This window comes from Oncorhynchus mykiss, chromosome 7, assembly GCF_013265735.2.
Source record: "Oncorhynchus mykiss isolate Arlee chromosome 7, USDA_OmykA_1.1, whole genome shotgun sequence".
NCBI classification, from domain to species: domain Eukaryota; kingdom Metazoa; phylum Chordata; class Actinopteri; order Salmoniformes; family Salmonidae; genus Oncorhynchus; species Oncorhynchus mykiss.
In genome coordinates this window covers 45,757,232-45,784,389 of record NC_048571.1, presented here as the reverse complement: position 1 = coordinate 45,784,389, position 27,158 = coordinate 45,757,232, and the positions used below count along the sequence as shown (strand labels likewise).

At 43.4% G+C, this 27,158-nt stretch overlaps 1 protein-coding gene across 1 annotated transcript in view; it reads right to left on the bottom strand.

The window, feature by feature from the left end:
• Window positions 1–15,692, bottom strand: part of shq1 (SHQ1, H/ACA ribonucleoprotein assembly factor) — a 40,922-nt gene extending 25,230 nt beyond the window's left edge. The window contains exons 1-8 of the mRNA XM_021609454.2: window positions 15,548–15,692; window positions 12,426–12,614; window positions 12,147–12,211; window positions 10,406–10,528; window positions 9,246–9,409; window positions 8,906–9,018; window positions 8,675–8,772; window positions 848–1,005 (exon numbers count right to left, since the gene is read on the bottom strand). Coding sequence (XP_021465129.1) covers window positions 848–1,005; window positions 8,675–8,772; window positions 8,906–9,018; window positions 9,246–9,409; window positions 10,406–10,528; window positions 12,147–12,211; window positions 12,426–12,568 — 864 coding nt within the window. The 5' untranslated portion in view covers window positions 12,569–12,614; window positions 15,548–15,692. The remainder of the gene's footprint in view (window positions 1–847; window positions 1,006–8,674; window positions 8,773–8,905; window positions 9,019–9,245; window positions 9,410–10,405; window positions 10,529–12,146; window positions 12,212–12,425; window positions 12,615–15,547) is intronic.
• Between the last annotated feature and the right edge of the window lie 11,466 nt (window positions 15,693–27,158).

Genomic DNA, 27,158 nt, shown 5'->3' with positions numbered 1-27,158 from the left:
AAGAACTACAGCTCCGGATCTGACCCAATGATGTATATAAACACATGAATGTGTGACCATGGTCTAACCTCACCATTTCCCATTTTAGACCTTAATTTAAGCAATAGGGCACAAGGAGGTGTAGTATATGGCCAATATACCACGGCGTGACGTGGAGTGCCTGGATACAGCCCTTAGCCGTGGTATATTGGCTACACACACCACAAACCCGAGGTGTTCGAATGCTATTATAAACTGGTTACCAACGTAATTAGAGCAGTAAAAATGTATTTTTTGTCATAGCTGTGGTTTACTATCTGATATTCAGGGTTCACACGACCCAGTCTACAATCTATTTTAGAATGAGCAACTGGGTCGAGCCCATAGATATAGAACAAAAAGACTAAGACTGGGTCGCGTCTTTGGCAACCTAACCGATAGGCAGCATGGGTAGCACCATAGATGTGTGCCGGGACTACATCTCGTGGAAGGATGAAATAGTATGAATTAATTCATTTAAAAAAATAAATTTTGAAATAAAAGCATGTCTGTCATTATTTGAATATGTTGGTAACCGGTTGTGTAAAAGTGATTATGTCCTCAAAGGAATTGTTTGGAGGATATACTGGCACAGTTTGGGAACAACACTCATGCCAATGCATCCTCCAAAACACCAGCTTCTTGGGCATTAATCACTTAAACATCTATTTCCAGCTGTGCAACAACAGACTGAGTTCCATGTATTACGGTTTAGTGACAGTAAGACAACAAAAAAAACTCAAGATCCCTGTAGGAACTTGGTGGAAGTCCATGTTAAAGCTTTGACCTGGAGGGAGAAGTAGAGGCTAACTGACGGTCGCTAACTCACGTTGTGCTCTCCCTCTGTAGTGCGCAATTCGTAGCAGTATGCCAGGATGATGTCCACCAGGCTGAGCCACACCTGGAAACGGGACTTCTTGTCCAGGATGTAGGAATGGTTGGTAAACTTTCTTAGCTGCTCCTTCTCATCATCAGTGAAGGACACCGCTGAAAAACAACAGTCCACCCTTAGACTCACTGGGTTTCTACATGGACCTAATCATGCCTGCAAACACATTCATTTCTAACAGTTCATGCACATATTCTACTATGAAGCAAAAGAGGGATCCATCATTTCTATTATGTTGCAGAGATGGCCCAGGGCTTGAATTGTGTGAGGAAAACACTAGGTTATCAGTTCTTTTGGAAATAATCAAAAGTCCCTGAGTTTCTTCCTCAGTTACTGATCAAGATACCCTCCACCTAAACTCAATTGGTAAAGTTTAATGTGCAACGTTCAGTGCTGAAAACAAAGCTAAAGGTCTGCAAGAACAGACTCCAAGTCAGCACTTTCTCTGCAGCTTATGGAACAGCTGAAAGCAATCCTTCCCTTTGCCTATCGAGGACAGCCCCTATACTGAGCCCCTGAGTGTGTGGGCTTGACTGTGCGTGCACACACTACAGCAGCAGTTTCAAATGATCCTCTTGGCTCTGCTGGGAACTGGATTCCTGCTCCATTACATCAGGGCTTAGATCCCTGCAGACGGTACCCCAATTCCCTTGCCAGTGCAGCTGCAGCAGCCCAGCCTGGCCAAGCGGAGCACACACGCACACCTCCCCCTTACCGCACCTCCCCGGGAGATCAGCCAGGACGCTGGGGAGAAACTCAGCGCCTCACTGGCCTACATCCAGCAGTCTGCCGAGTGTAGGAAACACACACAGACTATTGAGAAGGGGGGGGTTTGTTACATAGCGGGATATTATTTTTAAAGATATCGTATTGTTTTGAAAATGTCGCAATAATCTATTTGTGCTAGTTGGCTATACTTGCACAAAAACTCCAGTATTTTCCATTATAGCTTGTTCTCCATCTTTGTAAATAGGGAGCCAATATGTTCTCCAGAAACGGATCAAAACGTGTTCTCATGGCTCCCCTTTGTCCCTCTGCAGCAGACATACACTATATATGAAAAAGTATGTGGACACCCCTTCAAATTAGTGGATTCAACAATTTCAACATGTATAAAATTGAGCACACAGCCATGCAATCTCCATAAACAAACATTGGCAGTAGAATGCCCTTACGTGGCACACTCATAGCACGCCACCTTTCCAACAAGTCAGTTCGTGCTGAAGCGCGTAAAAATCATCTGTCCTCAGTTAAAACTACCATGGTTGAGCAGTTGCACACAAGCCTCAGATCACCATGCGCGATGCCAAGCGCCGGCTGGAGTGGTAGAAAGCTCGCCGCCATTGGAGTCTGGAGCAGTGATGAATCACGCTTCACCATCTGGCAAGCCGACGGATGAATCTGGGTTTGGCGGATGCCAGGAGAACGCTACCTGCTCTAAGGCATACAGTAGTGCCAACTGTAAAGTTTGGTGGTGGAGGAATAATGGTCTGGGGCTGTTTTTCATGGTTCGGGGTTGAACCATTAATTCCAGTGAAGGGAAATATTAATGCTACAGCATACAATGACATTCTAGACGAGTCTGTGCTTCCAACTTGGCGGCAACAGTTTGGGGAAGGCCCTGTCCTTTTTCAACATGACAATGCCCCCATGCAAAGAGAGGTCCATACAGAAATGGTTTGTCGAGGTCGGTGTGGAAGAACTTGACTGGCCTGCACAGAGCCTTGACCTCAATCCCATCGAACATCTTTGGGAACACCTTTGGGATGAATTGGAACGTCAACTGACAGCCAGGCCTAATCACTCAAAATCAGTGCCCGACCTCACTAATGCTCGTGGCTGAATGGAAGCAGGTCCCTGCAGCAATATTCCAAAATTCTTGTAGGTCCAGTACATCACTGGGGTCAAGCTTCCTGCCATCCTGGACCTCTATACCAGACAGTGTCAGAGGAAGGCCCTAAACATTGTCAAAGACTCCAGCCACCATCGTCTCACGGCAAGCAGTTCCGGAGCGCCAGGTCTAGTCTAGGTCCAAAAGGTTTCTTAACAGCTTCTACCTCCAAAGCCATAAGACTCCTGAACAGCTAATCAAATGACTACCCAGATTATTTGCATTTGGGATCAGGGAAAAGTGATAGGGCTGCTGGGAAACAGGTTTCTTTGTTTATTTATTAGAACAGCAGTCGGGCACTCATCAAGATGTTCCAAAAAGTGTATACAAGCGCTGTCATTCAGTGACATCTAGCGAGAGCATCAGTTGCTGTAACTCCTGTTTTTGTCCACATGTAATGGATCTAAAAATACATTTTAAAACAGGATGAACATGGGATTACTGCCAATAACAAGCTAACTGGGCCTGCATAATGCAGCCGCAGCGCTCCATTCATCCAAGAGACATCTGGATGAGATTAGAAGATCTAATGGGACAATCTGAAAGGCACTCACTGATCTCAGCTTTGATCCTAGCCAATCGAGAGTGTGTGTGTGTGTGTGTGTGTGTGTGTCATTTGTCACTTAGTTCCTCCAGTCTTCTGAGCAGTCTGCCCCCATTGTATGGCCCTACCCCAGGTACAGATGGCACCAGTGACATGGAGCAAATATACCTCTGCTCAACGTGCACGAGGCTGGAAATTACCTACAACTCTACTTCACCCAGAGGCTTCTGACGTATGACCTTGGTAGTACAGAACAAGGTCGTCAACACTCAATACTAAAGCGCAACTGTTTAAGATAGACATTTTCTGACGTTAAAGAACCTGCGAGTCAATGCAATGAATGTAGTGATGAATCACAGACTGCCGCTGGCAGGTCAAACCAGCCATAAGAAGAGCCGCAGGCAGAGACAGGGCTGTCATGTTGGATTAACACCGCCCACTCAGTTCATGTGGACCCAGTGGACAGCTTGTGGCCTGTCAGTGCTCTGGCCTCGACCCGGGGAACACAGAGGGGGCACAAAGGTCCAGGGTGAGGTTTCTACTTAATTACCACTAGTGTCTACACCCATCTGTCAGCTGACATATACTGTATATCTCTGTCTTACGGGAGGCAAGGGAGGGAGAAAAAAAAAAGAGGCCAAAATAGAGAAGCTTAAGAATTTTGCTCCCACACATTATATACAGTACTAGTCAGTCAAATGTTTTCTACATTGTACAAAACTATTAAATAACACGTATGGAATCATGTAGTAACCAAAAGTATTAAATAAAAATGTTATATTTTAGATTCTTCAAAGTAGCCAACGCTTGCCTTGACAGCTTTGCACACTCGTAGCATTCTCTCAACCAGCTTCATGAGGAGTGCTTTTCCAACAGTCTTGAAGGAGTTACCACATGTGCCGAACACTTGGCTGCTTTTCCTTTACTCTGCATTCCAACTCAACCCAAACCATCTCAATTTGGATTGAGGTCGCGTGATTGTGGAGGCCAGGTCATCTGATGCAGCACTCCATCCCTCTCCTTCTTGGTCAAATAGCCCTTACACAGCCTGGAGGTGTGTTTTGGGTCATTGTCCTGATGAAAAACAAATGATAGTTCCCCCCCTAAGTGCAAACCAGATGGGATGGTGTATCGCTGCAGAATTCTGTGGTAGCCATGCTGGTTAAGTGTGCCTTGAATTCTAAATAAATCACTGATAGTGTCACCAGCAAAGCACCCCCACACCATCACACCTCCTCCTCCAGGCTTCACAGTGGGAACTACACACGCAGAGATCATCCGTTCACCTACTCTGCGTCTCCCAAAGACACTGCAGTTGAAACCAAAAATGTCAAATTTGGACCAATCAGACCAAAGGACAGATTTCCACCGGTCTAATGTCCATTGCTCGTGTTTCTTGGCCCAAGCAAGTCTCTTCTTCTAATTGGTGTCCTTTAGTAGTGGTTTCTTTGCAGCAATCCGACCATAAAGGCCTGATTCACACAGTCTCCTCTGAACAGTTGATGTTGAGATGTGTCTGTTACTTGAACTCTGTGAAGCATTTATATGGGCTGCAATATCTGAGGCTGGTAACTCCAATTAACATATCCTCTGCAGTAGAGGTAACTGAATCTTCCTTTCCTGTGGCGGTCCTCATGAGAGCCTGTTTCATCATATCACTTGTTGGTTTTTGCGACTGCACCTGAAGAAACGATCAAAGTTCATGAAATGTTCCAGATTGACTGACCTTCATGTCTAAAAGTAATGGACTGTCGTTTCTCTTTGCTTATTTGAACTGTTCTTGCCATAGTTCTGGGACACTGTAAAGTCCATGGAGAACAAGAGCACCTCCTCCCAGCTACCCACTGCACTGAGGCTAGGTAACACGGTCACCACCGATAAATCCATGATTATCGAAAACTTCAACAAGCATTTCTCAACGGCTGGCCATGCCTTCCTCCTGGCTACTCCAAACTCGGCCAACAGCTCCCCCCCCCGCAGCTACTCGCCCAAGCCTCTCCAGGTTCTCCTTTACCCAAATCCAGATAGCAGATGTTCTGAAAGAGCTGCAAAACCTGAACCCGTACAAATCAGCTGGGCTTGACAATCTGGACCCTCTATTTCTGAAACTATCCGCCGCATTGTCGCAACCCATATTACCAGCCTGTTCAACCTCTCTTTCATATCGTCTGAGATCCCCAAGGATTGGAAAGCTGCCGCAGTCATCCCCCTCACTGTTACAGACCTATATCCATCCTGCCCTGCCTATCTAAGGTCTTCGAAAGCCAAGTCAACAAACAGGTCACTGACCATCTCGAATCCCACCGTACCTTCTCCGCTGTGCAATCTGGTTTCCGAGCCGGTCACGGGTGCACCCCAGCCACGCTCAAGGTACTAAACGATATCATAACCGCCATCGATAAAAGACAGTACTGTGCAGCCGTCTTCATCGACCTGGCCAAGGCTTTCGACTCTGTCAATCACCATATTCTTATCGGCAGACTCAGTAGCCTCTGTTTTTCTAATGACTGCCTTGCCTGGTTCACCAACTACTTTGCAGACAGAGTTCAGTGTGTCAAATCGGAGGGCATGCTGTCCGGTCCTCTGGCAGTCTCTATGGGGGTGCCACAGGGTTCAATTCTCGGGCCGACTCTTTTCTCTGTATATATCAATGATGTTGCTCTTGCTGCGGGCGATTCCCTGATCCACCTCTACGCAGACGACACCATTCTGTATACTTCCGGCCTGTCCTTGGACACTGTGCTATCTAACCTCCAAACGAGCTTCAATGCCATACAACACTCCTTCCGTGGCCTCCAACTGCTCTTAAACGCTAGTAAAACCAAATGCATGCTTTTCAACCGTTCGCTGCCTGCACCCGCACGCCCGACTAGAATCACCACCCTAGATGGTTCCGACCTAGAATGTGGATGCAGTTTATCACAGTGCCATCCGTTTTGTTACTAAAGCACCTTATGCCACCCACCACTGCGACCTGTATGCTCTAGTCGGCTGGCCCTCGCTACATAGTCGTTGCCAGACCCACTGGCTCCAGGTCATCTACAAGTCCATGCTAGGTAAAGCTCCGCCTTATCTCAGTTCACTGGTCACGATGGCAACACCCACCCGTAGCACGCCCTCCAGCAGGTGTATCTCACTGATCACCCCTAAAGCCAACGCCTAATTTGGCCGCCTTTCGTTCCAGTTCTCTGCTGCCTGTGACTGGAACGAATTGCAAAAATTGCTGAAGTTGGAGACTTATCTCCCTCACCAACTTCAAACATCTGCTATCTGAGCAGCTAACCGATCGCTGCAGCTGTACATAGTCTATTGGTAAATAGCCCACCCAATTTTACCTACCTCATCCCCATACTGTTTATATTTATTTACTTTTCTGCTCTTTTGCACAACAATATCTCTACCTGTACATGACCATTTGATCGTTTATCACTCCAGTATTAATCTGCAAAATTGTAATTATTCGCCTACCTCCTCATGCCTTTTGTACACAATGTATATAGACTCTTTTTTCCCCTACTGTGTTATTGACTTGTTAATTGTTTACTCCATGTGCAACTCTGTTGTCTGTTCACACTGCTATGTTTTATCTTGGCCAGGTCACAGTTGCAAATGAGAACTTGTTCTCAAATAGCCTACCTGGTTAAATAAAGGTGAAATAAAAAATAAAAAAATAATATGGAAATGGTCTTTTACCAAATAGGGCTATCTTCTGTATACCAGCCCTACCTTGTCACAACACAACTGATTGGCTCAAATGCATTAAGGAAAGAAATTCCACAAATTAACAAGGCACACCTGTTAATTGAAATGCATTCCAGGTGACTACCTCATGAAGCTGGTTGAGAGAATGCCAAGAGTGTGCAAAACGTTCATCAAGGCAAAGGGTGGCTACATCGAAGAATCTCAAATATAAAATATATTTTGATTTTTTTAACACTTTTTTGGTAACTACATGATTCCATATGGGTTATTTCATAGTTGATGTCTTCACTATTATTCTACAATGTCGGAAATAGTAACAGTAAATTAAACCTACTCTTTCAAGGGTTGTGTCCAAACTTTTGATGGTACATATATAAAAGGTGTTAAAATCATAAGCATGCTATCAAGATTTTACTACTAATGGCTACATTTGCTGACCAATACTCTTCCGACGGGCAGGGGAAGGCTAACGTGCATCCAGCTTTCAGTTAAGTCATTAGTTTAAATGTGTCCCCTTTATCTGCGCCCGGGCTCCGGCCGAGTACTCAGAATACCGAATGAGAAAAGGGAGTTCAGAGTTGCAGGAAAACTTCATGCTGGATTCCTCCTGCCTACGGCTAATGGGCCGTGTATGAGTGCCGCGCAGTATTGACTGATGGCTGTTCGGCAGTGTGCGATCTCTCCTGTGCTAGGGCAGAGATGGGGATCCTGGCACTGTCAACCCAGCATATCCTCCTGTGATAATGTTTCATCTAAATCCTTTCCTGAGCGTACAGTACGACATCCTGTACTAACATAAGCTGTGGCTACGAGCCATGTGTTCGTTGATGCGGTGGGAGCAGAGGAATTAGCAGGCTGTTAGGAGAGCTGGATGGCACAATTGAATTGTTCCATAAGCCCTTATCGCTCTCATCTGAGAGAGAAGAGAGGAAAACAAACCTGTAGAGCCCAGCCAGCCGTGGATCACACCTTTTAAATGACTCATTGATTTCTTATGTCATGGATTGATAAGAGATAAAGAAATAGGATTTGAGGGAGAGTGAGGTAATGGCGATACAAGTCTGGATGGGGGGGGGGGGGGGGTGGCTTGGAGAAAAGGGAAATTGGGTTCAATTCTGCATTTTAAGAAAAGCCCTAAGAAATGATGATCTAGACTGAATATGTTCTTTAATGACCATTACAAAACTAACACTGTAGGCTTAATGTCAAACTCAATCCAATGAAATGTTAAACTAACTCCACGCCACAAACTCACAACTGACAGCACTCCACAAAACAATTCAACAATAATGGATATATATACACACACGTTAAAACAGTAATTATTTATACATTAACACAAATGGGGTTTTCTGGGGGGGGTCACTTCTTTGACGCCAAAGTTAAGTTCATTTTTTGTTGTCAATATTTATACACCACCTGCTGGTGGAAATCTCTTACTGCTCTTTGTGTGATCTGAGCTTAAACTACAGGTTATCAATACTCTGTAATACAATGCTACTACATGAAATACAGCATCATTTAACAGACATAAGAGCAACTTAATATCAAATTTTAGTACATGATTTGAAGATTAACTATCCCTTCATGTGTGGTAGTGATGGGATAGATAGGTAGGACTCCAGCTCACCTGCCTCTCCCTGCCGGATGGAGTCTGGGCACAGATCAGACCACCAAGGGCGGAACTTCAGTAGACCCTGGATCTCCTCGTCCTCAAACAGGTCAGCACTACAGACACAAACAGCTCAGTGTCATAACAATGAAAGTGATAGAACACAATACAATAAATCTGTGACATCTGTGCATGTGTTAATACTGAACAATGATTTAATTAGTGGGTACTATTCTTTGGATAACTCACAGGTAATGGTCAGGGCAGAATATGGACGTCTCAGCGTCCAGTCGTTTCCTTCTCCTCTCTGACCCCGTGGTTCTATCTGGGTTTTGGATGTCGATGACATCACTCAGCTCCTCCTGATTGGACAATACTCCATTAGATCTTCACATGCTGTACTTGATGTTATGTTTTCCTGGTCAGGTCATATGGTCAGGAAGAACTCCTGGCCCTACTTACGGGAACGATACATTATAAAACCTAGCAATGCTTTCAAAGGATACCATTCCACTAATTTCTAGGAACCGTCTTCAAGAAGCACAGTGTGACTCTGTGCAGTACTGCCAAAGCCAATGAATGACCTTACCTGCAGTCGAGTGAACACTCCGGATCTCTGACTCCCAAAGCCATACTTCTGCAGTTCCTTCAGCTGCTCCTCTGAGGAGTCCATGTACACTTCCTGCTCAACCTGCCAGTCAAACTCCTCTTCGTCATCCTCTTCCTCACCATCCAAAATACCACTGCACGCTTCTGTAATGTAAAGAAAGAATCAATGTCTTAATGAGAAACAAAACCATTCAGCCAAATCGTATTACAACATCATCGATGACAAAATCCAGTGGGGTTTTTTCTGTTCTCAGTCCTTACTTCAGTGGTTTCGTTTACGAGACATATTTGAGCTTAACATGAACATCAATATGTCTTCCAGCAATATACTAGACTCTGGAGCAGTGGAAACACCTTCTCTGGAGTGATGAATCAAGCTTCACCATCTGGCAGTCCGACGGAATAATCTGGATTTGGCAGATGCCAGGAGAATGCTACCTGCCCCAACGCATAGTGCCAACTAAAAAGTTTGGTGGTGGAGGAATAACGTTCTTTTGCTGTTTTTCATGGTTTGGGCTTGGACCCTTAGTTCCAGTGAAGGGAAATATTAACGCTACAGCATACAATGACATTCTAGACGATTCTTTGCTTCCAACTTTGTGCCAACAGTTTGGGGAAGGCCCTTTCCTACTTCAGCTTGACATGCACAAAGCGAGGTCCATACAGAATTGGTTTGTCGAAAACGGTGTGGAAGAACTTCACTGGCCTGCGTAGAGCCCTGACGATTACGTTTGGGATGAATTGGAACACTGACTGCGAGCCAGGCCTAATCGCCCATCAACAGTGCCCAACCTCACTAATGCTCGTGGATAAATGGAAGCAAGTCCCCGCAGCAATGTTCCAACATCTAGCATTCCCAGAAGATTGGAGGCTGTTATAGCAGCAAAAGGGGGACCAACTCCATATAATGATTTTGGAATGAGATGTAAGACAAGCAGGTGTCCACACACACACATATATTTTCCTACTAGCACCGACTTTGATGGCATCTACTTTAAGGGAAAATGTACTCGCTACGACTCTGATATGTGGTTGTCTCACCTAGGCATCTTAAGATGAATGCACTAATTGCAAGTCGCTTTGGATAAGAGCATCTGCTAAATGACTACAATGTAAATGTTATGGCACTTCAGTATATACCCATGTCTTCCACCAGAGGCTTGGCTGAGCGGGAGCCTTTGGGAGCCAGGAGACTAGTCAGCATCTGGAGTCCTTCAAAGTGTTCCCCTGCTGTCTCCTTGGGGACGTGCAGGGTAAAAAGACCTGGGACACACAGAGAGAACATCAGGGAGCAGGTGAAACAATTGGCAGCGCTGCGGCAGAGATCTGCGGTTTGAGAAACACAACAACTGAATGTGTAGCTGTACAAAGAGTAGAGACGTAGACAATGTGGAAGCAAATCGGATAGCATTGTCTGCCTTTAAACAGTCCCGGAGCATTTTTCATCAAGTAGACATGGCTCGTCACATGTAGAACAATGAATGCTCACGATAAATGCATGACTGTCTCTGCAGACACGTATTCAGTCAAAAGCAGAGGTTATTAGCAATTAAAAGAGAAAGCCTATAAAATATATGACCATTCCACCTCTAGCCAAGGAGATCATTTCCTAGTCTTAATCCCTTTTAATGACCTCATAAAAACTTTCAACGCTTTGTTGGAGTATTTAACTTAAAAACGCTTTATGCTAGTTGGCTAATTGCCTTGGCTCTGGGCCCCTTAAGAGGAGGCTGGCTGATATATCGCAAAAACTGGTATATGGATTTTTACAATACCGTCAATAACGATATGTTGACACAGTGCTGGATAAACATATACATTTCTCCAAATGGTACTACTTGAATGTGTGTAAAACAAATCAGAATGGAGAAAGCCCATAAAATGTATTTGTTGCCATTCAAGGGTGATGCACTACTAATAAAACAACATTTCTAACTTGTATTATTCAGAAGCATTAAATAGTGTCAAATACCACCGTACATGAGACAAATATGGTGATATGATATTTTGGCTATATTGCCCAGCCCAAAAAAAGATGCATCGTAATAATTTCTAATTGAGAGTATAAACCGGGACTCCCATTAGAGAAGCTAAATTAGCAGCAGTTAGTGGCTTATTTAGACACAGTATGTCAAACAGGGCGTCGCTGATCCGAGGGCCAATGATGTGTCAGCGTGCATAAAGCGAACGCTTCACCAACCCAACATAATCAAGAGGGATAATTGGAAATTAAATTCATTAAAAGAATGATCCGAGTATTCCACTCCTAACTGAAAATAAATTGCTTTGAATCAAAGTAGCCGCATGAGAATGAGTTGGTAAATAGAATAAATACATGAATAAAAAGAGGCCAAGAGTCACTAGAAATGAGCAGAAATAAAAGTAGGGCTGCAGGAGGCACTCATTACATCACGGACGGGTCAAATGGCCCTCCATATCTAACAGCATAACCAGTAATTAAGTCTGTGTGGCCGTCTCTGTAGTGAGTGCTAAAGAGGCACCAGGGATCAATCCCACTGACTCTGCCATCAGCCCCATCACTCAGGGTCCTGCTACTCTCTGGCTAGCTGAAGTACTAACCACACACTGTGGAGTCTGGTGAGAGGATCCGCCTAACAACCAGTAATGCTGATTTGATTACTGGGAGGTCAAGAGGACACACGCACTGACAAAGATAGGGTCACGTTGCGTTTCAATGAACGGGTCAATAAAGCACTATCAACAATGCATTAGGGGGTCTGTTTTCATCAGAATATGAAAGCCTGCATTATCTTTCAACCACACGCATCCATTCTAAAATGCAAAGAGTCAACGGCAAAACGACAAATGAATGATTCCTTATCAATAAAAACATGAACAAACTTTAAATTCCAAACATTACCTTTATCAATGTCGAAAGTGGCCTTTTCCCTCCCATCCTCCACTATCTTTCCAGGTAAGGTCAGTCTTGATAAGAGATACAAGTGTTAGAACTAAACAAGAAGGTAGCCTATCAGCCTGTTGACACAATTACAGCATATCATGGTGCAACTGTGTGCATTTAATTACTACATATGTATATATATATTTTTAAAAAAATATATATATATATATATGTAAAATGACATTTAAAAAAAAACATGAATGAAGTGACTTCAATAATGGCAGCACAAAAATGAACCTGAGGAAGTAAGGCTTGGCATAGAATTTGAAATCATCTCCATCGATGTAGAGATCAAACTCTGATGTTCTCGTGTAGGGCACACGGATGGTCAGGATTAGGAAAGTTGGGTCCTGGCTCAACTCAAACGCTGGAGTAATCATGATGAACAGAACACTGCAGGTGAGGATCTACAGGGGTCTGTGAGAGCTGTGGAAGTAGTGGGGGAGTTTGATTAGCCCACAAGGTATTATACACATTCTATAATGTTTAGCAGTAGCACTGCTTGACATCAAACTGATCTTCTCCTGAGCCCACTTATTTCTTCTTTACTCCTAGAATTGGGAAGTCACGGTGTTGATACTTCTGTACCAGCAGCCACTAACAGATCTGATCATCCAACTAATCAACATGATTAAATCAGGGATGCGTTCAGTATGACAGAACGGTGTTCAACGTTGAATCCAACGGAAACTGTACTGTACTGAACGACCAGTTGAAAAAAACGATTTTGGCGGCTCAGAGTGTGATTATTACTAGAGGTGGACCGATTCATCGGAATGGCCGAGTAATTGGGGCCGATTTCAAGTTTTCATAACAATCGGTAATCAGCATTTTTGGACACCGATTGTGGCCGATTACATTGCACTCTACGAGGAGCATGCGTGGCAGACTGACTACCTGTTACGCAAGTGCAGCAAGAAGCCATGGTAAGTTGCTAGCTAGCATTAAACTTGTCTTATAAAAAAAACAATCAAACTACACGTGGTTGATGATATTACTAGTTTATCTAGCTTGTCCTGCGTTGCATATAATCAATGCAGTGCCTATTAATTTCGCAATCATAAATTGATTTTGATCTATTATATTAAGTTAAAATAAAAGTGTTCATTCAGTAGTTGTAATTGTCATTTTTACAAATAAAAAAAATATTAAAAAAACATCTGATTAATCGGTATCTGCTTTTTTTGGTCCTCCAATAATCGGTATTGACGTTGAAAAATCAGTCGGTCGACCTCTAATTATTACCGTATGGTGTGTTGCACGAGTTTGGTCACACCCATATTGATCAGGACCACACATCTCAACACCACAAAACGAGAGCAAATGTACCTCAGACTGTTGAAGAACAGTGTGCACCGTTGTGAGGAAAAGTGTCGTTCAGTGCAAACATTCACACAACGTAGCAAATGTTGAGGCGAACTGAACGCACACCAGGTGTGTGAAGTACCTGAGAACTATTGTCATGTAACTGACAGACATTTCCCTCCATTTCTCCCCACATGAACTCTGTTTCTACAAAGTTTGTTGCTAATATGTTTGCTGACCTAACTATGCTATCGCTAGTCCCATCCAAAATTGTGATTCACTACATGTAAAAGAAACACACCGGAGTCTTGTTATCATTATAATAAAAATAATTTTAAAAAATTGAATGCTGCATTCATAACATCTAGTACCAGAATACGACGGGGAAAATCCACTGGTAATTACTAGTGTGAAGCTCATCTACAGTCACTAAGCTATCATCTCTGAGATACAAGTTCTCCCACATGCTAAACTCTGATGTCACATACTAAGGAAATTACCTCAATATTAACATTTTCTGCAGTTCAAAAGTTTTTTTTTAACCTATTAATTTGGTTTATGAACCCTACTATTTGTTTACCAGCATGAAAGCTCTACTGTTAGATGGTTGACACAGCTAGTAACCGGAAGGTTGCAAGTTCAAACCCCCGAGCTGACATGGTACAAATCTGTCGTTCTGCCCCTGAACAGGCAGTTAACCCACTGTTCTTTGTTCTTAACTGACTTGCCTAGTTAAATAAAGGTAAAGGTAAAAATAAAAAATAAAATAAAAATTGCCAATCAGCATTCTCAACAAATTCAAAGCATGTGAATGTACACAACTCATTGCTCCCAGTTTACAAGAAGGATTTTCAGTTTCCAACATGTTATGAACGCATCATAATGCCAGTCTGTCTGCACTCACCACTGCTCCATAAAGTTCACAGCTTTCGCCACGGGTTGTGCGCCTAGAAGTATTAGATTTCTGCATTTAGGCAGTGTTTTCATTGTTTATTGGAAACGTTCATGTAAATTATGTCTTAAATACGAAATGTGCATTAGTGCTTATTAATAATTGACTTAGTGGTTTATGCCAGGTTAGGCCGGGCAGGTAGTTTTAGGATGCCCATGGTCCTCATTCTAGGTCCAGGAGAAAAAGTTTATAGCTCTGAGAGTTTATTCTATTGACAAATAATATATCAAAACGTTTGTTTGTCATGTGCTCCGAATACAATTAAAATCTTACTTACAAGCCCTAACCAACAGTGCAATTTTAAGAAAAAAAGTTAGGTATTAGGTAAACAATAGATAAGTAAAGAAATACACATTTTTAAAAGGTAAAATGACAGTGAAAATAACAGTAGCGAGGCTATATACAGGTAGTACCGGTACAGTGTCAATGTGCGGGTCACCGGTTAGTCGGCTAATTGAGGTCATATGTAGGTATAGATATAGCACCTATGCATAGATTATAACCAGAGAGAAGCAGCAGCGTAAAAGAGGGAGCACTCTGGTTACACAGGCAGACCAATTTGGACCTGATCTACTGACTTGTCTCAACTGCTTCTCCAGAACCTCCTAAATAAGCTGCAGGGTCCTCTTTAACAGTCAGTACTGGGCTGAAACAAAAACCTGCGCCCCATGCCTGAGTCCACAAGACCACGTTTGAAAAGTGGCAAACTCCTCCACCTTGTGGTTGGTTTTGTGTACTGTGTTGTTTACCCTCCACGTGCCACTGACACACGGTCAGTAGCCTAACGCATTAAAAATATCACGTTGAACTGTTTCAGTAGCACCCACTTAAACGTTTCAAATACATTGCAAATGAATGGTCAAATACGACTTTGAATAGTATATAGGTAAGTGTGTTTAAGACCGAGTAGCTTAGCTAGTTATCTAGCTACGTTTATTCAATATACTGTTATAAATTAGCTAGCTAGCTAACGGTAGGCCGATTTAATGTCTGGCCAGTTAGCCTGTAGCTTTCTACAGTACTGACACGATAGCGATGTAGGCTGTTAACATTAACAATTTACAGTCAGTGAACTCAAATATTTAAAAGAACACGAAATGACCTTATGAACTCGTCTCATTAGAAATCATCATGGCAAACTTGTGTGATGTGAACAGCACTTTAGCGTGGCATCATCATCAGCGGCTCGTCAGCAACACTAAAAATGGACTTCCGGGTCAAGGAATTTCGAAAACGTTCAAAATTAAAGTCCCCCACGTAATTGTAGAAACGTTTCAATAACCTGTATTTATTCGTGATATATGAAAGGTAATTGTCTAAACATGAACAATTATTCATATTTGTTCATATTCCATTGACGACCACAATGTGAATCACATATTGGCTTATAGAGCAAAAAATATTCTGGATGCTTTAGTAAAAGTATTGTAGGGAATACTCAGTAGGGTCTGTAGAATGACATATTTTTTACTTTGTTAGCACAGGGATTCGATCCAGCAATCTTTTAGAGACTGGCCCAATGCTCTAACCACCAGGCTACCTGCCACCACAATGGCATGCAAGAGTTATTGGTAAGGAAATCACTTGAAAGAAGTTAAGACTTGAAGCTTGAATGATAGAGCAGACTGATGAAATTAAGTTATATGCTTAATAATGAAATATATTTAAATATAAATGTGTTATTTATTTCACATAGTGGTGGGGGCCATTATCAATAATTTGATATGATATCAATACCGTTTGATATCGATATGAGCAAGGCATATCATGATATTGGTTTATTCCTCCTGTTAACCTATACTATTCTGTAAAAAAAGCCTGCATCACTATCCCTGCATGCACAAAGCCCTCTCACAGACCTTCTTACAGGTATAAAAAAACACAAAAAAAAACAGTCTGTTTAGCAAACTAAGGTGCCTGCTGAAGGGCCATCAATTGTGGATGGGCTTCAATTGTATTAAAACTGTTTTGGTAGGTTTATACTGTACCTACCGAAAAACACCTGTCCCAATGGGCAATCCGCAAGCAGATGTCAGGACTTCACATAAAATTGATAATTCACACAATTGCAATGTATTTTCTACGAACCGATGTACAGTAAAATCAAATAAAAGAATGCAACTGATATCGATCACTAATTTAATGGGGGGGGGGGGGGGGGGGGGGACACATTGAACAGAAATTTGTCTTTCTCATTTAACATACCCCAATGAATCAGAGAGGTGCGGGGGGCTGCCTTAATCAACATCACATCATCAATGCCCAGGGAGCAGTTGTGGTTGGGGGTTAACTGTCATGCTCAAGAGCAGAATGACAGAGATTTACCCGTCGTCCTTGTTGACTACAAGATTCGATCCAGCAACCTTCCGGTTACTGGTCCAATGCTCCTACCAGCCAGGCTACCTGCCACCCTCTGGATTTATTAGATAAGGGATTGCATCAAATTAATGTATCATAAAGTGTGTTTGACCATTCATTTTTTTTAAATAAACATTTTATGAAATGGGGGACTGAAATAAATGAATGTATTCTAGTGTGTTTGCCCATGCATTTTAACTGATACATTTTTCAAAAAAATGGTGACTGTGTTGACTTTTGCCTGGTTGATATTATTTATGTTTAAATTGTAAATAAATACGATTTTTGTTTTGACTAGAAGGTTTGCCTTATATGTTTGTTTTTTGAGTGTTGATAGTTTAGTGTGTATACAGTCATTGTCTTCAGTACCATGGATAGCACCTGGTCATTTGAAGTTAGCCAATACGTAATTTATAGGCCTATCGTGTATTGCATTGGGTCCAATGGAGTGGGTGGAGTAGAAAGTGCTGCTGGGCATATAGACCTCAGCCCCTGATGAAATAACACCATGTCTACATTCTACAGACCCTACTACGTATTCCTAACCCCACTTTTACATTGGCACAAATAATACTTTTCCCTGTACAGTGCTATATTTTTTTCGTATAGTGTCCAGGCACCCCATTTTAAGCTGTTTGCCAGCAACACTCAGTATTAGTCAGAGGCCCATGAAATGACACCTTATATAATTTACAGATCCTACTGAGTATTTCCTACAATACCTTTACTGCGACACCCAGAATAGTTTTTGCTCTATAAGCCAATATGTATTCCATACATATTGAGTCGCATTGTGGCCAATGGAATGGGCGGAGTTAAAGGCCAGCAACACCCTATATTATTCAGAGCCCTTTGAAATGACACCACATTTAGATACTACACACCCTACTTAATATTCCTTACTCTACTTTTACATCTGCACATAGAATCGTTTTTTCCTGTACAGTGCTATATTTGTACCATGTGGTGTCCAGGTACCCCTGCAAAAAAAAGGCCATTCTGCTCCTCTCCTCCTTACCTAATTTCCCATCACAGTCCCGTTAGTTTTCCTTAAGTCTCATTAGATTGTCTGCTCAGGCTACGTAAGTTAACCCTCAACCCTCATAGCCTTGCCATTCACAACTAATCCGAAAGCTTGGAAATGCGCATCTGGACACTGCACCAGCCTACTCGGTTCAGAGTATTATCGTCATCCGATGGGAGAAGACGCATGTTTCTGAGGACTTTTTATTGTCGACAGAAACGCGAATGTCTGAATGTTGTGCGCGGATCAAAATGTAAATTGCAGGGGGGATTTATTTGGGATTTTACATGCTGTAAAATAATAGGTAATTACCACTAATTACTTCATGTTACTTTGATAAGTTTCAGCCATATGTTCCACTGTATCGCTGTTAGTATTCTTTAATGTTAGAGTTTCCAATACTGCTTTGCATATTGTTTATCATATGTCATTTTATTCCATACTGCCATAAGTGCTATTATTGCATTGGTTGCACAAGTACTTTTTGCAGAAGTGGTTTAATTGTTGTATTGATAAACATGGTATTTTGCATGCACATGCTAACACAGCGTTTTCCATAATGGCCTTTATTAAGGTGTTTTGTTGCGATGCCATAGGCGAGCTTCTAGAGTCCTCCCAGACAGCTCTTGGAGCTTGCTCATGCGCAGAGTAACTTACGACCCTGTGGCGCCAGGGCAGATCTGATAAGGTCTTAGCCTGGCAGATTCTCTCTCACACAAGGCTGGAGCGAAAGGGTGCCATAAATCTTGACCCTTAGTCAATACAAGTAATTAGTTTATCATTCTCTCCAAGAGGTGAATGTTTAAGTTTACATTGATGCTGTGCTTATAGACATGTTGTACGTGTAATGCCATTTGTAATTTATTCATATACATATACACTACCAGTCAAAAGTGGACACACCTACTCATTCAATGGTTTTCTTTATTTGTACTATATCCTGTAGAATAATAGTGAAGACATGAAAACTATGAAATAACACATGGAATCATGTAGTAACCAAAAAAGTGTTAAACAAATCAAAATATATTTTATATTTGAGATTCTTCGAAATAGCCACTCTTTGCCTTGATGACAGCTTTGCAAACTCTTGGCATTCTCTCAACAAGCTTCATGAGGTAGTCACCTGGAATGCATTTCAATTAACAGGTGTGCCTTGTTAAAAGATCATTTGTGGAATTTCTTGCAGCACAAATAAATGCTTCACAGAGTTCAAGTAACAGACACATCTCAACATCAACTGTTCAGAGGAGACTGCGTGAATCAGGCCTTCATGGTCGAATTGCTGCAAAGAAACCACTACTAAAGGACACCAATTAGAAGAAGAGACTTTCTTGGGCCAAGAAACACAAGCAATGGACATTAGACCGGTGGAAATCTGTCCTTTGGTCTGATGAGTCCAAATTTGAGATTTTTGGTTCCAACCGCCTTGTCTTTGTGAGACACAGAGTAGGTGAACGGAGGATCTCTGCATGTGTGGTTCCCACCGCGAGGCATGAAGGAGGAGGTGTGATGGTGCGGGGGTGATTTGCTGGTGACACTGTCAGTGATTTATTTAGAATTCAAGGCACACTTAACCAGCATGGCTACCACAGGACAATGACCCAACACACCTCCATGCTGTGTAAGGGCTATTTGACCAAGAAGGAGAGTGATGGAGTGCTGCATCAGATGATCTGGCCTCCACAATCACCCTACCTCAACCCAATTGAGATGGTTTGGGATGAGTTGGACCGCAGAGTGAAGAAAAGCAGCCAACAAGTGCTCTGCATATGTGGGAACGCCTTCAAGACTGTTGGAAAAGCGTTCCACATGAAGCTAGTTGAGAGAATGCCAAGCGTGTGCAAAGCAGTCATCAAGGCAAAGGGTGGCTACTTTGAAGAATCTAAAATCTATTTTATTTTGTTTAACACTTTTTTCCTTACTACATGATTCTATATGTGTTATTTCATAGTTTTGATGTCTTCACTATTACACTACAATGTAGAAAATGGTAAAAAGAAAATGAGTGAGTAGGGTGTGTCACAACCTTTGACTGGTACTGTCTATATTGTATAGTTATAACTAATACTGTTTTACATGTGTGCATATCTTTGTCTTGATTACAGGAAGCCCTACACTGGCTTCCTGTCAAGGCAAGGGCTGATTTCAAGGTTTTACTGCTAACCTACAATGCATTACATGGGCTTGCTCCTATCTATCTCTCTGATTTGGTCCTGCCGTACACACCTACACGTCACAAGACGCAGGCCTCCTAATTGTCCCTACAATTTCTAAGCAAACAGCTGGAGGCAGGGCTTTCTCCTATAGAGCTCCATTTTTATGGAATGGTCTGCCTACCCATGTGAGAGACGCAAACTCGGTCTCAACCTTTAAGTCTTTACTGAAGACTAATCTCTACAGTGGGTCATATGATTGAGTGTAGTCTGGCCCAGGAGTGTGAAGGTGAACGAAAAGGCTCTGGAGCAACGAACCGCCCTTGCTGTCTCTGCCTGGCCGGTTCCCCTCTTTCCACTGGGATTCTCTGCCTCTAACCCTATTACAGGGGCTGAGTCACTGGCTTACTGGGGCTCTTTCATACCGTCCCTAGGAGGGTGCGTCACTTGAGTGGGCTGAGTCACTGATGTGATCTTCCTGTCTGGGTTGGCGCCCCCCCTTGGGTTGTGCCGTGGCGGAGATCTTTGTGGGCTATACTCGGCCTTGTCTCAGGATGGTAAGTTGGTGGTTGAAGATATCCCTCTAGTGGTGTGGGGGCTGTGCTTTGGCAAAGGGGGGGGGGGTATATCCTTCCTGTTTGGCCCTGTCCGGGGGTGTCATCGAATGGGGCCACAGTGTCTCCTGACCCCTCCTGTCTCAGCCTCCAGTATTTATGCTGCAGTAGTTTATGTGTCGGGGGGCTAGGGTCAGTTTGTTATATCTGGAGTACTTCTCCAGTCCTATTCGGTGTCCTGTGTGAATTTAAGTGTGCTCTCTCTAATTCTCTCTCTCGTTCTCTCTTTCTCTCTTTCTTTCTCTCTCTCTCGGAGGACCTGAGCCCTAGGACCATGCCTCAGGACTACCTGACATGATGACTCCTTGCTGTCCCCAGTCCACCTGGCCGTGCTGCTGCTCCAGTTTCAACTGTTCTGCCTTATTATTATTGGACCATGCTGGTCATTTATGAACATTTGAACATCTTGGCCATGTTCTGTTATAATCTCCACCCGGCACAGCCAGAAGAAGACTGGCCACCCCACATAGCCTGGTTCCTCTCTAGTTTTCTTCCTAGGTTTTGGCCTTTCTAGGGAGTTTTTCCTAGCCACCGTGCTTCTACACCTGCATTGCTTGCTGTTTGGGGTTTTAGGCTGGGTTTCTGTACAGCACTTTGAGATATCAGCTGATGTACGAAGGGCTATATAAATACATTTGATTTGATTTGATTTGGTCTTTTAGAATCACATCAGTAAGATTCCAAGTCATTCGGATTACCACAATCATATAAACAGCTTCAAATGGAAACAGCTGTGTGTGGTGTGTGTGTGTGTGTGTGTGTGTGTGTGTGTGTGTGTGTGTGTGTGTGTGTGTGTGTGTGTGTGTGTGTGTGTGTGTGTGTGTGTGTGTGTGTGTGTGTGTGTGTGTGTGTGTGTGTGTGTGTGTGTGGTGACAATCAGGAGTACAGTGGTGGGCCTCAACATCATGTTCTAACCAGACAGCACTATAGAGAATCAAACCAATAATTTATAAGTATACAGCGGGTGAGGGCATTCACAGTCCACAGCTCAGACGGGGGAGGGCATGCCAGCCAACCATTTTTACATGGTCCTTCTTTAGTGACCAACAGTTTTTACAACCCTATTGGTTGTAAGCTATTTGACCACAGTAAAAGTCCAGCAACATTCAGTATTATTCAGAGCCCCATGAAATAACACCATATATAGATTCTACAGATCCAACTGAGTATTCACAACCTCACTTTTACATCGGCACATAGAATAGTATTTTCGCTATAAGCCAATATGTAATTTATAGGCCTACAGTGTATTGCATTGGGACCAATGGAATGGGTGGATTACGGCTGCTGGGTATTTAGACCACAGTCATCTAAGAAATAACACCATAAAGACTCTAGTAGTGCTACATATTTTGGGTCTGTGGAATATTATGTTCTTTACATTCATTTACTTAAGATCCAACCATTTATCCTCCACCTTATAATAGGATTTATCTTATATAACGTAGTAATTCTCCTTAGTTGAGATTTTTGTTGTACATTTTTTTTGTAACATTATGCACTATGCAAAGCTGCAAAATGATTTATTTCGTATCATACACATAGCGTTTTATCACAGACTTTTATTTTGAAGACCAAATAAAAAAAACAGAAGTCTTAATGTTGCTGCCTGGACACAAATGTTTGCTGCCTTGACGCTGATCTTAGCGTGTCCATGTTATACCGTAATGTGTCAAATATAATAACATTAGGAAAATGTATTGTATTTGTACTCACTAGTGACACCTGCTGAATCGGAGAGCATTTTAAAGAAGCTGAGGAACAATAGCGAACAACTGCAGCCCGAAATTCGGGGCCAATGTACCAATGCAAGTATAATAGTACCAGTAAAAGTATAAAGAGGGGTAGATGCAGGAATACCCACATGCAGGAACTGCCCAAATTGCAGGCCACAATTGCACCCTTCTTGCTGGGAATCCAGATGTGACCCGTTAATTATATAAGCCTACCTCAGTGGCGATACTGTCCCTCTGTTAGTTGTTATAGTGGAGGGATCTTTCATCCTCAATGATGAAGATTGCACAACTTGGCTGGGCTAGCTAGCTACAGGCATAAATAGCTCGACTTCTTCTTACTTGGATATAAACTGCAACACTCACTCAATGGAGATGTGGAAGACGCACAATAACAGGTTTAACTGTGTGAATTAACGGTTTATTATCTCACTTGGGTAGACAGGCACACTCTAGCCCATAACACAACTGGAGGAGCATGTTAAAGCCATATGAGTGTTATATCCAGTGAGATTTAGTACAACATGGTCTAAGACAGATATTTATAGAGTATCTTCACAGTTGACTGGAAGTAACACCAGTGGTGATTTTAGCATGTAAATCTTGCGGGGGCAAAATAATAATACGATTTTAGATGCATTTAATCAACGCGTCTACACAAAACAACACAACACTAAACAATGCATTAGTTGCACTATAACGGTGACAACCGGTTCCCACAAACTTTTAGGGCCTACATAAAGCTGTCCCAACAGCAGTCCCAACACCTTACCAATGCTACACCTGGCTATCAGCGGAGTCTTGTCTGGCAGCGAAACAGTTAATTCAGCCTCATTTACTGCCTTTAAAAAAAATAGCTGATATGGCTGACTTGCTTAAATGCATGCGGTTTAAACTGACAATTAAGATGTACAAACTATGGCATAAGGGGACGACGAGCGGATAAGAGGCAATCTGTAATTTATATTAAGACATTAATGAGCGAGTTAGGACAGACGTGGTCAATATAACTATTTGTTCAGCAATTTTGAAATGTACAGTCACAGAATTCCGAACATGGGCCTTTCTTACAGTATTCTCCCTGTACACCAAGTAAGAACCGTAGGAAAAATGAAGGGGGCATATAATCAGACAATGAAAGCTCTTACAATATTCGATGATGACATTTCTCTAAAACAAGCTATAGGTTACATGTGCACCACCAAGTCAGAACAGTATGCTAAGTTATAAGGGGAAATTATTTTGTGAGGCACATAGGCTACTAACAGCTTACTACACAACATACTCTTAGTATTACTTTCTTACCTACAGTATACGTATCTTCCTTGCATATTACATCATTTATGCAGTAGCATACAAGACATTTTTTGAACAGGAATGTTACGCGGCGGTCCTTTGTGGGCACATTTGTCATCAAACTTTGTCATCGAAGTCTGGCTTTCTCTGGATTTATGGTGCTTTCAAAACAACTGTAGCTTTCAAGACAATTTCCAACTTGTTGTGTAATGTTTATGTCCAATGCCCAATGAGCACTGATACGTTTTATCTATAATTTCTCTTCATAATTTCTCTTCATATGACAAGGATTTGCCAGTAGATTGTGAACTTGATTCATGATGATGACATAGCTTGCTAGCTAAGATTTTGAAAGTATGATGTTGACATGATCAGTCCAATCAAAGCTACGGTAGATATGACGTGATTTGACGTCATTTTATCTGTGGCCAATGACTTTGAGCCTTATTGGATGGGCACTTCTAATGTAACTCTACGACAGCACCCAAGGGGCTTGAATTGTCAAGTTCTCCCCAAAGATTTTGCGGTGATGTAGTGTCCACATGAGTGATAGAACACTTAGCCAATCACGGTGAAACTAGAGAAAATTACCAACTCCTACACTCCGTATTTTCCACTGGCTGCCCCACCACCACAGAAAGCACTGAGCTAGGCTGAAAGACCTGCATTTTGGAGCTGCCTTACTCAAGAAAACAAAAAAGAGACCATGTTTGTATGCAGCACAATTTTTTGATAAACAGGTGGGGCTCAAAACAGGTTGGGTTCTGCGCTACCTGCCCTGAATGACAGGTCGCCAGGTCAGCACTGTAATTACAGTAACCAAACTCTCTACAGTGCCCTCAGAAAGTATTCATACCCCTTGACTTATTCCACATTTTGTTGTGTTACAGCCTGAATTCAAAGTTGATTACATTGATTGTTTTCTCACCCATCTACACACAATGCCCCATAATGACAAAGTTAAAACATGTTTTCACAAATGTATTGAAAATTAAATACAGAAATCTCATTTACATGAATATTCACAGTCTTGAGTCAACACCTTTGGCAGGGATTACAGCTGTGAGTCTTTCCGGGTAAGTCTCTAAGAGCTTTGCACACCTGGATTGTACAATATGTCCACATTATTCTTTTAAAACTTCTTCAAGCTCTGTCAAGTTGGTTGTTGATTATTGCTAGACAGCCATGTTCAAGTCTTGCCATAGATTTTCAAGCTGATTTAAATCAAAACTGTAAGTTCAATGTCGCCTTGGTAAGCAACTCCAGTGTATATTTGGCATACCCATAACACGATTCAGCCACCTCCATGCTTGAAAATATGAAGAGTGGTATTCAGTGATGTGTTGTGTTGGATTTACCCCAAACATAACGCTTTGCATTCATGACCTTACCTGTTGCACCCTCTACAACCACTGTGATTATTATTATCTGACCCTGCTGGTTGTAACGGCAGATCTCCTCTTCGTCTGAAGAGGAGTAAGGATCAGTACCGTGTGGCGACAAACACTCACACGGACACAAACACCCACAAACCAATAGTGAAACCCAGGCTACCTAAGTAGGATTCTCAATCAGAGACAACTAACGACACCTGCCTCTGATTAAGGTCCATACTAGGCCGAAACAGAAACCAAACATAGAAAAACAAACATAGACTGGCTACTCCAACTCACGCCCTGACCATACTAAATAAAGACAAAACAAAGGAAATAAAGGTCAGAACGTGACAGTACCCCCCCTCCCCAAAGGTGCGGACTCCGGCCGCAAAACCTGAACCTATAGGGGAGGGTCTGTGTGGGCGTCTGTCCACGGTGGCGGCTCTGGCGCGGGACGTGGACCCCACTTCACCACAGTTTTTGTCCTCCTCCTCAACCGCCCCCGTGGCCTCTTATGAGCGGTGACCCTTGCCGCCGACCTCCGACTGGGGACCCTAGCCATGGGTCCCAAATGGACGGGAGATTCCGTCAGCGCCGGACGGACGGGAGACTCCAGCAGTGCCGGACAGGCGGGAAACTCCGACGTAGCCGGACAGGCGGGAGATTCCGGCAGTGCCGGAGTGAAGGGCAATTCTGGCATCACCTGGCTGACTGCCGGCTCTGGCGGCTCCTGGCTGGCTGGCGGTTCTGGCAGCTGCTGGCTGGCTGACGGCTCTGGCGGCTCCTGGCTGGCTGACGGCTCTGGAGGCTCCTGGCTGGCTGGCAGCTCTGGAGGCTCCTGGCTGGCTGGCGGCTCTGGCAGCTCCTGGCTGATTGGCGGCCCAGGACAGACTGGCGGCTCTGGCGGCTCAGGACAGACTGGCGGCTCTGGCGGCTCAGGACAGACGGGGGACTCTGGCGGCTCAGGACAGATGGGAAACTCTGGTGGTTCAGGACAGACGGGAGACTCTGGCAGCGCTGGAGAGGAGGAAGGCTCTAGCAGCGCTGGACAGGCGGGAACACCTGTAGGCAGAAGACGGAGAGACAGTGCGGGGGGCTGCCACCGGAGGGCTGGTGCGTGGAGGTGGCACTGGATAGACCGGATCTTGCAGGCGCACTGGAGCTCTTGAGCACTGAGCCTGCCCAACCTTACCTGGTTGAATGCTCCCGGTAGCCAGGCCAGTGCGGCGAGGTGGAATAGCCCGCACTGGGCTGTGCTGGCGAACCGGGGACACCATGCGTAAGGCTGGTGCCATGTACGCGGGCCGAGGAGACGCACTGGAGACCAGATGCGTAAAGCCGGCTTCATGGCACCTGGCTCGATGCCCACTCTAGCCCGGCCGATACGAGGAGATGGAATGTACCGCACCGGGCTATGCACATGCACTGGGGAGACTGCACGCTCCACCGCATGACACGGTGCCTGCCCGGTCCCTGTCTCTCTCCGGTAAGCACGGGAAGTTGGCGCAGGTCTCCTACCTGCCTTCGCCACACTCCCCGTGTGCCCCCCCCCCCGTGTGCTCTCCCCAGATGTAGAAGCACACACTCCCCATGTCTGAAACTGAAACTGTTTTAAAGTCACCATTGGTCTCATGGTGAAATACCTGAGGGGTTTCCTTCTTTTCCGGCAACTGAGTTAGTAAGGATGCCTGTATCTTTGTAGTGACTGGGTGTAGTGATACACCATATAAAGTGTAATTAATAACTTCACCATGCTCAAAGGATATTCAATGCCTGCTTTTTTTATTCTTACCCATCTACCAACAGGTGCCATTCTTTGCGAGGCATTGGAAAACCTCCTTGGTCTTTATGGTTGAATCCGTGTTTGAATTTCACTGCTCGACTCAGGGACCTTAGAGATACTTTTATGTGTGGAATACAGAGATGAGTAGTCACTCAAAAATCATGTTAAACACTATTATTTCACACAGAGTCCATGCAACTTCTTATGTGACTTGATAAGCAAATGTGTACTAATTGACAGTGTGAAAAGAATGAAACCTGTACAGAATAAAAAAATATTCCAAAACATACTGTTTGCAACAAGGCATTCCAATGTTTCTGCAACTACCTCCCCCTTACAAGCAATGTTTGAAATATGTTCTACCCATTTGTGG